Raw genomic sequence first — 11,765 nt, forward strand, 5'->3', positions numbered from 1 at the left:
GGGGCAGCACCATGTGCCCTGTGTTTGCCTGGCGGCTGGTAGAGACCGTGGCACATGTTTGCAAAATGAATGAGTCAGCAGCCCAAGGTCACTTTGCTGGAGCCTGACTCCTGGTCCAGAATTCCTTTTTCTCTACCTGACCATTGGAAGTTTCTAGAAGTGACCTATAAAATTGATTTCTAGGTTCAGACATGTAAAAAGTGAAATATCTGCCTCTCATTTTCGTCCCTCAGCCACCCATTTGCCCCCTCCAAAGCCCATTGGTGTCATCGGCCTCTTGGGTGTTCGTTCAGATGCATTCTGTGCAAGCGCGAGCATTACGTGTCCAAGGCCAGTCATTTCTCTGCTTTTTAGAGAGCTTCCCCTCTTCGCCGCATATCCAGCCCTGTCCTGCATCTTATTTTTTGGTGCCTCATTTATCTCGATGATCTTGGATATCAGTGTCCGCAGGATACGCTCACAGAGGTAGACGTGCTGGGCCTCGCGCTGTATGCTCAGACCTGGGAGGCAGGCACCACCCCGTTACCCTCGGCAGAGCCATAATGATCGCCGCCTTCCCCAGCAGAATCTCTTTCCCCACAGCCTTGCCTACAGTTCACCTAACTTTTAATCTTTAACAATCTGACAAGTGACTAGTGGAATCCTTTGCTACGTTTATTTTTCATTACTTGTATTTTTGAGCGAGGCTGAACTTTTTGTCATAAATTTAAGACCATTGCATTTTATTTTCCGTGAATTTTATCTGTTCATAACCTTTGTCTGTTCACCCATTATGTTCTTGTTTTCTTAGTGGTTTGTAGGCACCATTTTGAGTAGCCCTTTGCGACATGAGCTGCAAATATACTTTCCCCATTAATTATTTCTTTTAACTTTGCTCATGGTGATTTTTGCCATGCAGAGATTTGAAACATTTTTTACATATTGGACCCTCAACCTTTTATTCTATGGCTTCCAGTTTGGTGTCTTAGACCTCCGCACTCCAGGTTATAAAATAATTTCCCCATGGTTTATTTTTCTTCGTCTGACTGATTGGGTAATGCATAACAGAACAATCGTGGTGACAGTAGAGGTCAGTGCCTTGCCGGCTTTGATGGAATTTCGTCTTTTTCCATTAAGCCCAAGACTGGCTTGTGGGTTAATTTACACATCGATGGTCATCCCTGGTGCTGGTCCTCAGTATTTCTCCGTTTTTTTTTTTCTCATGGGTACATGATAGCGTTGTATTTGCAACTTGAAGTTGCATTTGGCTCAGGTGCCTTGAAAGTTACTATCTCCTCTTCTGCCATGAAGATCAGCAGAGTTGCCGAAGGCGGAGGCTCCATCAGTGGAGTTCTGCAGTGAGGAGGATGTGGGACAGGGCCAGCCTAGCCTCAGGGACACAGAGTTTGAGTGAGAAATGCTGCTTTGTTATTATAAGCCACTCGTGACTTGGTGGTGGTTTGTTATTTCAGCATAAGTTAGCCTATCCTGATAGAATATGTTTGTCCCGGCTTTAAAAGGAACGCTTCTCATGGTATCCCATTAAACGTAATTCTGGCTTTCGGATTGAGCTGGATACTTCCTCTATGATAAAATACATCTATTACTTTTCATGAAGCGCTTTCAGAGTCAACGGCGTATGTCGCAGTTTATCATATGCCTTGTCAACACGCATGGGGACAATCGCGTGGGCCTCCCTTTAGGTCTGGTGATACGAGGAGGGTGTCACTAGGCTGTGTGGAATGAGACGGCCTGCAGTCCTCCAGTCCTGGTCAAACCTCACCTGGTCATGAGTTAGTTGTCTTTTTTTGATGTGTCGCTAGATTCTATTTGCTGATGTTCCTACTTAGGGTTTTTATGTTGAGACTGGTCAGTAGCTTTCCCTATTGGGTAAACTCTAGGATTTGGTGTGGTTATATATGCTTCATAAAATTAAGTTGGGAGATTTCCGTTTTCTGTCCTTTGGAGCAATATAAATAAATTTGGAATTATATGTTCTTTAAAGATTTGGTAGTCTACGGCCATGCCACCCTGAACAAGCCCAATCCCGTTTGATCTTGGAAGCTAAGCAAGGTCGGGCCTGGTTAGTACTTGGATGGGAGACCACCTAGGAAGACCAGGTGCTGTAGGCGTAAAAATCAAAAAATAAGGGATTGTAAGTTGGCAAGGTCCTTGCGATCTGTGAGGTCAACCAAAGGTTGCCTTGCCTTAAAAAAAAAAAAAAAAATACACACACACACACACACACACACATATTTGGTAGAATTATCCTGCGAAACTATCTGGGACTTGTGCTTTTGGGGGGGAGAATATCTCTTTAATAAATTTGTCCAGTTATTTTACGATAAATGAATAATTAAGATGTTTTCCTCTCTTCTGGAGTCGGTTTTATAAATAAATCAATATAAATAACTTAAATACAAAATAAGTAAATTCTGCTTCCTCGATAATTATGCATTTCAGCCAAGTTCTTAGGTGTATGTGCATGGAGTCGAGCAACCTAGCCTATGAATCTTCTAATTTCCTCTCTCTCTGCTTATTTCTTTTGTGCATTTGTGCTTTCTACCTTTGCCTTGATTATTAGGTAACTAGGGCTAATCGAATTGACTAATTAGGACCTAATTAGGTTATTAATATATTTTAAAACTTTATGGTTTTACTAAGCATGCTGCAGCATTTGTTGAGATCAAATAAGATAAGAATTGTTAAATTCCGTATAAACTTTATTGAAATGTCAATTCAGTGTGTTTTGATCAGTATTTGCTAAGTGTCCAGGCATTTAGCTGGACATTGGGAGAGAGTTAGTTTGTTGTCTTAGACGAGCTTACAGTCTCCTGGGGGCCACAGAGGGGTCAAGAGACATTTACAGAACAGTGAAGCTAGCCTAGTGCAGTGACAGAAGTCGGGTCCAAGTGCTGTGGGAGCCCTGGGGCGGAGTGGGGCGTGGGAGCTAGCAGAGGGACCCCCTAACCCAGAGCCTGTGGTCTGTTAGACGTATAAACAGACGGGGCTGGGAAGGCAGTATGGCGGGAACACAGATGGGGTGCAAAGTGCGGTTTTATCTGCGGGTTCAGCCGTAGAGACTGGTAATGTTTTTCTCTCTATCAGCCCCAGCCCTAAAATAATGGCAGACTTTTCTCCCTCCAGACATTCTTCTTTTGGCCGATGAAAAATTTGACTTTGATCTTTCATTGTCTTCTTTAAGGTGAGCAGATGAGTTTTCTTCCCTTGCCTTGAGTGTGACCACATTCTAAAAGCTTCCACTTAAATGCCAGTGCTACTAATAATCCTTTTCTTTTGAAATAGTGCAAATGAAGACGATGAAGTCTTTTTTGGACCTGTTGGGCATAAAGAAAGATGTATTGCTGCCAGCTTAGAATTAAATACAAAGATTCCGGAAGAACCTCTTTGGCCAGCATCACAGAGTCACTTCCGCTGGAACCCTCTCCCTGGGGAGAAGTTTGTGGAAGTGTATAAAGAAGCTCACTTGTTGGCCTTGCAGATAGAAAGCAACAGCAAAAACAAGGCAGCCCGAGCTGCCAGGCCCGAGGACCCCTGGAGCCAGGGCGTGGAAAGATTCATACAGGAATCAAAATTAAAAATGAACCTGTTTGAGAAAGAAAATGAAATGAAGAAAAGCCCCAAGTCACTTAAGAGGGAGACGTACTACCTGTCAGACAGCCCCTTGATGGGGCCGCTGCTATCGGGGACCCAGCCCCCCTCGGGCGTGGGCCTGCAGGGGGCTCCTGCCCAGGCCAGCCTCTCCCGGCCTCAGGGGCCACCTCTGTCTTCTTGTCCTTTGCCAGCGGAACCAAGTCCTACCCACCTTCCAAGCCAGGCAGTGACTCAGAAAAAGGTCATCAGCAAATTGCTGCCACCCCGAGCTTCCTCTGTTAGAGGAAAAAGCATCCATTTGGCCGTGGAAAAGGTAGACAAAACCCTGTCCAGAATGTTCACCGGGGGACGGAGACGCCGCCCCCTCTTAGCCGTCTCAGTGTGGCCTTGCAGTGGAAACCTTTACGGGGAGGAGCTTGGAGATGCAGCTCCTCCGCAGGGGATGCGGGGAAGGGCAGTCGCCCAGTGGGGAGCTGGGCTTGGGGCGGGTGGGCCAGGGCTGCCTCGCTAATGTGATGACTTAAAAGCACTGCCTCCTAAATTCTGTTTGAAACTTTTCCTTTGGTTTTGTTGGCCATTCCTCTCGTAGGCCATTCCTCCCGTTAGGAATTTCATTCGCATTAACGAGCAACTTCCAGAAAGCCCCCTCCTGGAGTAGCCACCAGTGGTCCTCCTTAGCTGTGGCTTAGTTTAGATTGCTTTCCTTGCAGGAGGTAAGTGATGAGCTGTCCTGGGGAGTGGCAGTGGACAGGGTTACCTTTGGGGTGTGGTCAGCAGACTCCAGGGTGCCAGGGGTCCTGGGGGCTTGTCGGCTGCTTCCAGGTTTGCCCGACGTGCTTCCAGGTTTGGCTGCGTGCTCAGCGGAGGAGGAAGCTCATACTTTGGAGGAGTGTTGCAGAGGCCCGAGGAGCTGTCCCCGGCTCTGCCCCGCCCTGGGCGACAGGCCTCAGCCGAGCCCGTCACAGCGATGACGCTCTGTGGGGCGTCCGCGGTCTAGGTCACAGCAAAACACCCAGCGAGGGCCTGGGTGCCTTTTTCCCTCTGCAGGCCCATCGCTTGGGTCATATGACTCCCAACGGCCCGGACCGGAGTTGAACCGGGCAGAGCCTGGGCGGAGGAGGCGGCCGGCCCGTGCCTCCCCTGAGTGGCTGGGGTTCTGGAGGCCGTTTGGATGTAAATTTCTAAAGTGATGTTTCTAGAATGAGGTTGACATGGGTGTTGCGTGTGACACATGAGCCCAGGCGAGGGTTCGTGTGTGTGACACGTGGACCGAGGGCAGAGGCTGCAGCATAACGCTGGCTGTTCTGGGGCCTTCTGTTTTCCTCCGAGCGGTGAGCAGAGTTTCGTCAGTGAAGTGTTAGCTGGGCAGCGAGATGGGAACTCCCCCGCCCCACACACACACTTCCCACCGTGGGAAGAGCCATTCGCTTCCCTAGCGACTCGCTGGCACTCTCTTGACCCTGCGAAGATGGTCTCGAAACGGCGGGACCACGTGGCTGTGCTGCTTACAAGTGTGCTTTCAGGAGGATGGCTCGGCTGGCTGTAGTAAGAATTAAAACCCAGAAAAGAGCAGGTGTTGTGGGGGACGTGCAGCAATCAGCGCCCTCATGCATTGTGTGGGAAACAGTCTGGCTGTCCTTGGAGGTGTCGAGCAGAGGGTTCCCATGCGACCCGGCAGTTTGTGCCCAAGAGAACTGAAAACGTGTGTCCGCACAAAAGCCTGCAGCATTATTTACAATAACTCAGGTGTCCATCAACTGATGAACGGATAAATTAAACGTGGTCCACCCATACAATGGAGTACTTTTGGCGATAACGAAATGCAGTGCCGATGTGTGCTATAAAATGGATGACCCCTGAAAACTTTTGCTCAGTGAAAGAAGCCAGACACAAAAGGTCATGTATTGTGTGACCCCATTTCTAAGAAGTGCCCGTAATCGACAAACCGTAGAGGCAGGGCGTGGATTAGTGGCCGCCTGGGCCGGGGAGGTCGAAGGGATGGGGGGTGACTGCCAACAGTTATGAGTTTCTTTCAGGGGCAACAAAAATGTGCTACCATTAGGTCGTGGTGATGGTTGCCCAACACAGCAAATACACCCCTGGAGCGTGCGCTTCAAAGTGGTGAATTTTTATCTTATGTGAGGAATATCTCAGTTTAAACAACGTCGTCAAGCATAGTTGCCGCTTCATCCCCGTGACTTTATGAGCTTCCGTTGCTTCTTCCTAACTGTTCATCGGGGTGGTTTCTGTAAGTGTGGCGGCGTCCACGCAGGCCCGTGGACGGGGTCATGGTGTGTCTGACCGGCTCGCCAAAGGCAATGGCTCTCAGGACCGGACGGGGGAGGTTTACTGCGGCCGAGCAGCTTCTCTGGTAGAGGGACTGACCGGCGGGTGAATGGTCCCTTCTGTACAGTGTTTATACTCTGTAACCAGAACCCGTGTCCTCATTATCGTCCTTAACGGAAATCCTGACCGAGGAGGGGCTCTGGGAGACGGCTCTCCTATTAACCATCGATCTTGGTTTTATTTGGCCATTTTTAATGAGGAAGCGAATTCCATCATCATTTTCGTCTGTGGTGATTTGGCGGGGAGAGTGAACCGCTCGGGTCCCCAGTCTCGCTGGTGAAGTCAGGGACATGTACAGCGCTGGGAAGATGGACAGTGCCCTCCACGGCTCTGAATCAAAGCCTTTGTGTGTCTGTGCATTGTCGGACGACTAGACAGTTCTCACATTTCAATTTAAAATTTTTCAGCCTGTGAAAGAGAAACCAGCTAGTCCTTCCAGGATGAAAATCCTAAATGAAAAGGAATCCCACAGAAACATCCCACCTGACAAGCCCAGCGCTGCCCAGCATGTCACCGGCATGCCAGCCAGTGGAAGCCACTTGGTCCAAGGCAAGAGATCGCTCCCTGTTCCAAACAAGGTGAGAGGGGCGGGCTGCAGGTGGGCTGTGGCTGTGGGCGAGGGAGGGACTAGGTGGGCCGCGTATACATGGGGCGTGTCTTTTGATTCAGGTCAAGGTTAGCAAGGTCGAAAATGTGGCCCACCAGAGGCAGCATGGAGAAATGCAACGAAAGGGCCCGCCCTGCGGTGAGGGCTGGGCGCTGTGGGTGGAGAACAGCCCGTCCTTCCTGGGTTCAGTGTCCCCCTGGTTCTGCGTGTCCCGGATGCGGAGCTGCTCCCTGCGGCTCTCACCCTGTGTGGACGAGACGGGGTGCTGAAGCTCTGCAAGCGCAGCTCCTCACAGGCCTGGAGACGAACCTTCCGCATCTGTGCCGTCGGTTTTCCAGCATCGGTGGCCAGACTGAGCCGAGTGTCTGCGTAGAAACTGCCGAAAGCTGGGCCCCCCACTGCCCATTCAGTGGGTCTGGGTCGGGGCCCGAGAATGTGCATTTCAACGAGCTCCCCGGTGTTCCTCGTGCAGGACTTTAGAGCAGTGCTTGACCTTTTCCCGCTTTAGATTCACGATGATAATTATTAAATCATTAAGAATTATTTTAAAACCCTACTTTTGTGGCAGTGAGTCATGGTAGATAATGACATCTTTGATGATTTCTTAACGTTTCGTTTCAGTCGGGGCTGAAGAAAACCCTGCTAAAGCCACCTGGTGGTGCCAGCCGTCTTGCGAGACAGTCCTCTTCCCGGGGGTCTGCGTCGGGCCGGGCGTCCAGCGCGTGCGCCTCCCCAGCAGCAGGCAGAGGTACGTTGTCCGGCCTCTCAGGCTGTTTTCACGGAACCGCCGAGGCTCCGCAGAAGGTTCTTGAAGGCTTGCTGTGGTCTGAGGCAGGGGGTACAGCATTAGGGTCCCTGCCCTCGAGGGGCTTCCCCTCTGGGGGAGACATGTTCAGACGGGAGGTCATAATTTGGGGGGACACACAGTCACAGAGCGCGTGTAGGCTCCGGGCACCAGAGAACCCAGAAGGAGGCCGAGAGCAGCCTCAGTGGAAATATAATTGCACACGGGATTTTTAAAAAAAAAACAAATAAGACGGTTCCAGGTGGTTCAGTGCACGTGACCCTGGTCACTCCTGATGGGTAGCCTGAACCCTCACTGCCAGCGCTGTTCAGGGCCAGGCTGCCTCTCTCTCCTGCTGAGCCAAGGCTGACATCTAGTGGCCACGGAGAGAACCCTCCAGGCTCTGGGGAAGACGCTGGGTTTCCTGCCCTGGGTTCCAGACACCCCTCAGATACTATTCCCGTACAGCCGCGGACGCTAGTTCACCAAGTGTGAAAAGCGTGAACTCTGCAATCAGATTGATCTGACTTAGAGCCCTCACTGCCAGCTGGTGGCCGGGAACTGAAGTCATTCCCGTGCCTTTGCGGACTGAGGGGACGGTGCCCCTTGCAGTGTTCCTGTGGGCACTGGACGAGCCACGTGGGGTGCCAGCCCTGTCTCTGGCACGTGGCGCGTGATTAATGGCAGGCAGTTCAGTTGCGTTAGGCATTGTCCCGTCTGTTCTGCTGTGTTGGTTCGGGGGCATCAGCGCCATCTCTGTTTATGACCTCTGCATCCCTAGCTCTGGTAAAGGCTGAGACAGTGAATGGGCTTCTGGTGCGTGTGGGTTTCTCTGCTCCCCACTGCATGTGGGGAGGAGTGTGGGGTGGCTGTCACGCGTTGTGTAGTATGAGCTGAAAGCTTTCTTCAAGAATTTTAACCAGAGCAGGTGAAGTCAGATGAGTCCAAGTCAGAGTGGTGTCATAGTCCTGGAGTTGGCAAGAAGGGTGACAAGGACAGAAAAAGACAGGAGGACTTCCTGTACCAACCAGAGTGGGGAAAAGAATACAGGGACCCAACGCTGCCCGCGGACTGCCACTGGGGACACTTCACACAGCGCCACTTAAAATCATTAGTGAGAATTAAAGACTGTCTTCTGGAGGAGAATCCGATAGAAATCAGCAACAAGTGAAGCCTTTGGAAGAAAGGAGGAGGAAAGATCCAAGGGGGGTGATCTGAGGGGACCCCAAGGTTATTTGGAGCCTTGGAAGAGCTCATCGATGACAGTCCCGCCACCGTGTCCACAGCCGTGGGCTCAGGACACCACGTCAGCACTTGTTCTGTTGCAGACAGGGGTCTGCTGGACCACAGGTGCCCGCCTTGATGGGGGTGCTGATGGGCGGCGCTGGTCACAGTGATGACAGTGGCCCCTCAGGAGACCTGTGCTGACGTGGGAGGGTTGAGCCGACATGGGGGGGCGTCAAACAGCCAAACCCAGGGACTTAAGGCATGTGAGGTTCTCCCTCTCGCTCGTCCTGAACATTATGAAGAGGCGGTATAAAGCCCCCAGGGCCACTCTCATGGTCCACCTGGCACAGGTGGAACCTTACTGGCTAGAACGGTAGCACCCCAAGCCCAGCCACTCTCCTGAGAGGGCCGGTTCTGAACATACCAGATGCAGCGGGCGATGGGCCCAAACTCCGAACAATGCACCACCCATCGCGTTTATTGATGAAATTGATGCCATTGGGACAAAAAGATAGACTCATTCGAGTGGTGAGAGAGGAAGTCGGTGAATGACGTTGGAACTGTTGAGCCACTGGGTGGGTTCGACTCAAGGGGAGACGTGAACGTTACCGTGGCCACAGACTGACAAGAAATTTTGCCTCCAGCACTCAGTAGACTAGACCGAGTTCCCTCCACCCGCAGGCAGGGTGAGAGGCCGATGACGTCGTCCGGGACGACTGGGTCATGGTTCACGTGACCTCCCTGCAGCCAATCCCAAGGCATCCTGTGCAGAAGCTGGGCTGGAGAATGAAAGCAAACGAAGTCTTCAAAAACTCGAAAGAAAATGTTCTTTATGAATCACAAGAAGGCACTCGCGAGGGGCTGCATCTCCAGGGAACCTCGGTTGCCTTCAAGGAAGTGGGTGGGGTGTCCCGAGCCCTCGAGGCCAGAGTAACCCGTGTCCCAGCTGTCCTTTCTCAGCAGAGCACCCTGTGCTCGGCGCGCCTTTGTGGCAGGATGCGTCGGATGCCCATTGGCCGCCTCTGTCTGCCAGTCACATGCTCTGCTCTTCCCAGAGAAGCCGGTTCTTTCCTAGTCGAAAAAAAACAAACCACTTTTACCAGACTGACTCGTGTGTTGGGTATGTTGGCAGCTGAGTGTTTTCAGCTAGTTTGCTGCTGTTCTAACTGGCGCTCGTGGTTGATATGACCCAACGTCCTTGTAATTGAAGGGAGTGGATCCTAGCGATTGCGTGTCCTCTCCCTGTCCCCCTCCCCACCACCCTGACCAGGCAGGTGGGGCCTGCAGCTGGTGGATTAAATTAAAATACAAGATGCAACCTGATGAATGAGGAGGCACAAGCCACCCACGGGGGTGGCAAGGAGCTCTCTCGGCATCTGAGCTCCCACTTTGGGCAAGTGAACAGCCTGCGCTCGTTCTGATTTGACGGCGCAGCCTCAGTCCACTCAGACAACGGAAGTCAAGTCACCAGACGTATTACTTATAGATCCCAGAAATGGGGGGGAGGCACAGCGAGCCCGGGGAGGGCAGCCCTCCCCCAGGCCACTAGTGAGCAGGAGATGGGGAGCAGGGCAGGAGCATCTGTTCCTTAGGGGGTGGGGGTGGAGCTCGCTCGTCTCCCAAGGCTTAGCTCTAAGTGGTTTAAAAACCACCTTGTTTAAAGCAAAGCAGGAACCTGGGACAGGAATCCTAAGCTCAAGTCCGTATCCAAATGTCTGGATTCTGGATGTGAGTGGGGTTGTCACTCTGTGAAATGACAGGGCAGTGACTCAAATAGCGATTTCCTTCACAGGCACGTGACTAGACTACCCACTTCTGCTTGTTCAACAAGAGTAGATTTCTGCTATTGACATAATCAACGAAGATAGGCGAGCTCGAATTTATGTATGCTCATACACATCCTGGGAATCGCGTCTCGAGTTAGCCCCTTAGCACGCACTCAGCCAAGCCACAAGCAACCTGGGTTGTCCTGTGTTTGAGGATATTGCACGATGGACATACAGAATATTGTTCATATTGTCATGTGCTTTTCTTATATGGAAATCATGATAGAATGAAATAATTTTCTTCACATTTTAATAAAGGCAGATATGCCGAAGACAGCATATCTTATGTGTTTGTTAAATAACTTCATAATTTAAAAATAACATAATCTTGAGTGATAACCAGATTCTGTGTGTCCTCTTCCAGCTAAATCACATGAGCGTCCAAGCATCCCTGCTAACAGTTCCCGGCCCCTGTCAAACTGCAGCCGGGCGGGCGGGGCGGGACCCTCTCTGCTGTGGCCGGCTCCGCAGTCAGGCCCTGCCGCTGCGTGCCGGCCGAGCAGGTGGGCCGGGCCAGCCGAGTCGACAGCAGAGCAGCCCGCGGTGCCCACCACCTCAGCGCTCACCCGAACCCCGACTCCAGAACGGGGGCGCCTGGGACTGGACCCTCCCTCCAGTTCGTCGCGATCTCCACTGAACAAAACTGGGAGTGCACAAAGGCGGGGTTCTTCTCTGAATTCCAAGACCAAGGTTATGCCTGCCCCTACAAATCGGTTTAAAATTCCCAAGTTTGCTACTGGTAAGTAGTAGGAACATCTTACTGGGTTTTAAACATATTGAACAAATTGTATTTCAAGTTAAGAAAACATTAGTTTTGGTGACGCCGGTTTCTTTGCGTCCTCTCTCCGAGCGCTTTAACCGTGTCCCCCGGCTTGTTCTGGGTGAGAAGCCAGGGGGTGTCTTCTCTCGCGCCCCTCCCCTCTGTGTACGTGTCATTGCTCTTTCGCTGCTCTCAGGATTTTTCTCTTGTTATTTTCAGCATTTTGACTATTATGTGTCTGCGTGTGGCTTTGTGTTTATTATGCTTGGGAGTTCTTGAGCTTTTTGGATCCGTGAGTTGATATTTTTAATCAAATCTGGAAAAAATGTGGGCATTATTTCTTCAAATGTTTGTTCTTGCTCCCTCTCACTTGCTGGGCCTCTAAGCACATGTATCTTAGACCTCTTGTTGTCATCCCGTAGGTCACTGAAGCTCTGTTCTTTCTTCCCCCAGCCTCTTTTCTTGTGCTTCCGTTGGGATGGCTTCTATTGTCGTGTCTTCAGGCTCAGACATCTTTCCTTCTGCAGTGTGTCTGATCGGCTCTTGAGCCCATTCAGCTAACTTTTCACTTCTGATGTTATAGTTTCCACGTTGTGTCCCGTGGTGTTTATGCTTTCCTTT

At 51.1% G+C, this 11,765-nt stretch overlaps 1 protein-coding gene, 1 non-coding gene and 1 pseudogene across 4 annotated transcripts in view; all 3 read left to right on the forward strand.

Moving 5' to 3' along the window:
* The window catches only part of GTSE1 (G2 and S-phase expressed 1), a 21,577-nt gene that overhangs the window by 2,669 nt on the left and 7,143 nt on the right, over window positions 1-11,765 (forward strand). For all 3 annotated transcript variants that reach the window (XM_011380724.2, XM_011380726.2, XM_011380725.2), the window contains exons 3-7: window positions 3,127-3,184; window positions 3,286-3,907; window positions 6,348-6,518; window positions 7,169-7,295; window positions 10,749-11,123. In XM_011380724.2, coding sequence (XP_011379026.1) covers window positions 3,127-3,184; window positions 3,286-3,907; window positions 6,348-6,518; window positions 7,169-7,295; window positions 10,749-11,123 — 1,353 coding nt within the window. The remainder of the gene's footprint in view (window positions 1-3,126; window positions 3,185-3,285; window positions 3,908-6,347; window positions 6,519-7,168; window positions 7,296-10,748; window positions 11,124-11,765) is intronic.
* LOC111731837 lies at window positions 1,993-2,111 on the forward strand. The gene has a single exon (XR_002777345.1). It is a non-coding gene; the product is annotated as a 5S ribosomal RNA (ribosomal RNA).
* On the forward strand, window positions 8,012-10,736 carry LOC111731835 (annotated as a pseudogene).

This window comes from Pteropus vampyrus, unplaced genomic scaffold (genome assembly GCF_000151845.1).
Source record: "Pteropus vampyrus isolate Shadow unplaced genomic scaffold, Pvam_2.0 Scaffold401, whole genome shotgun sequence".
Taxonomy (NCBI): domain Eukaryota; kingdom Metazoa; phylum Chordata; class Mammalia; order Chiroptera; family Pteropodidae; genus Pteropus; species Pteropus vampyrus.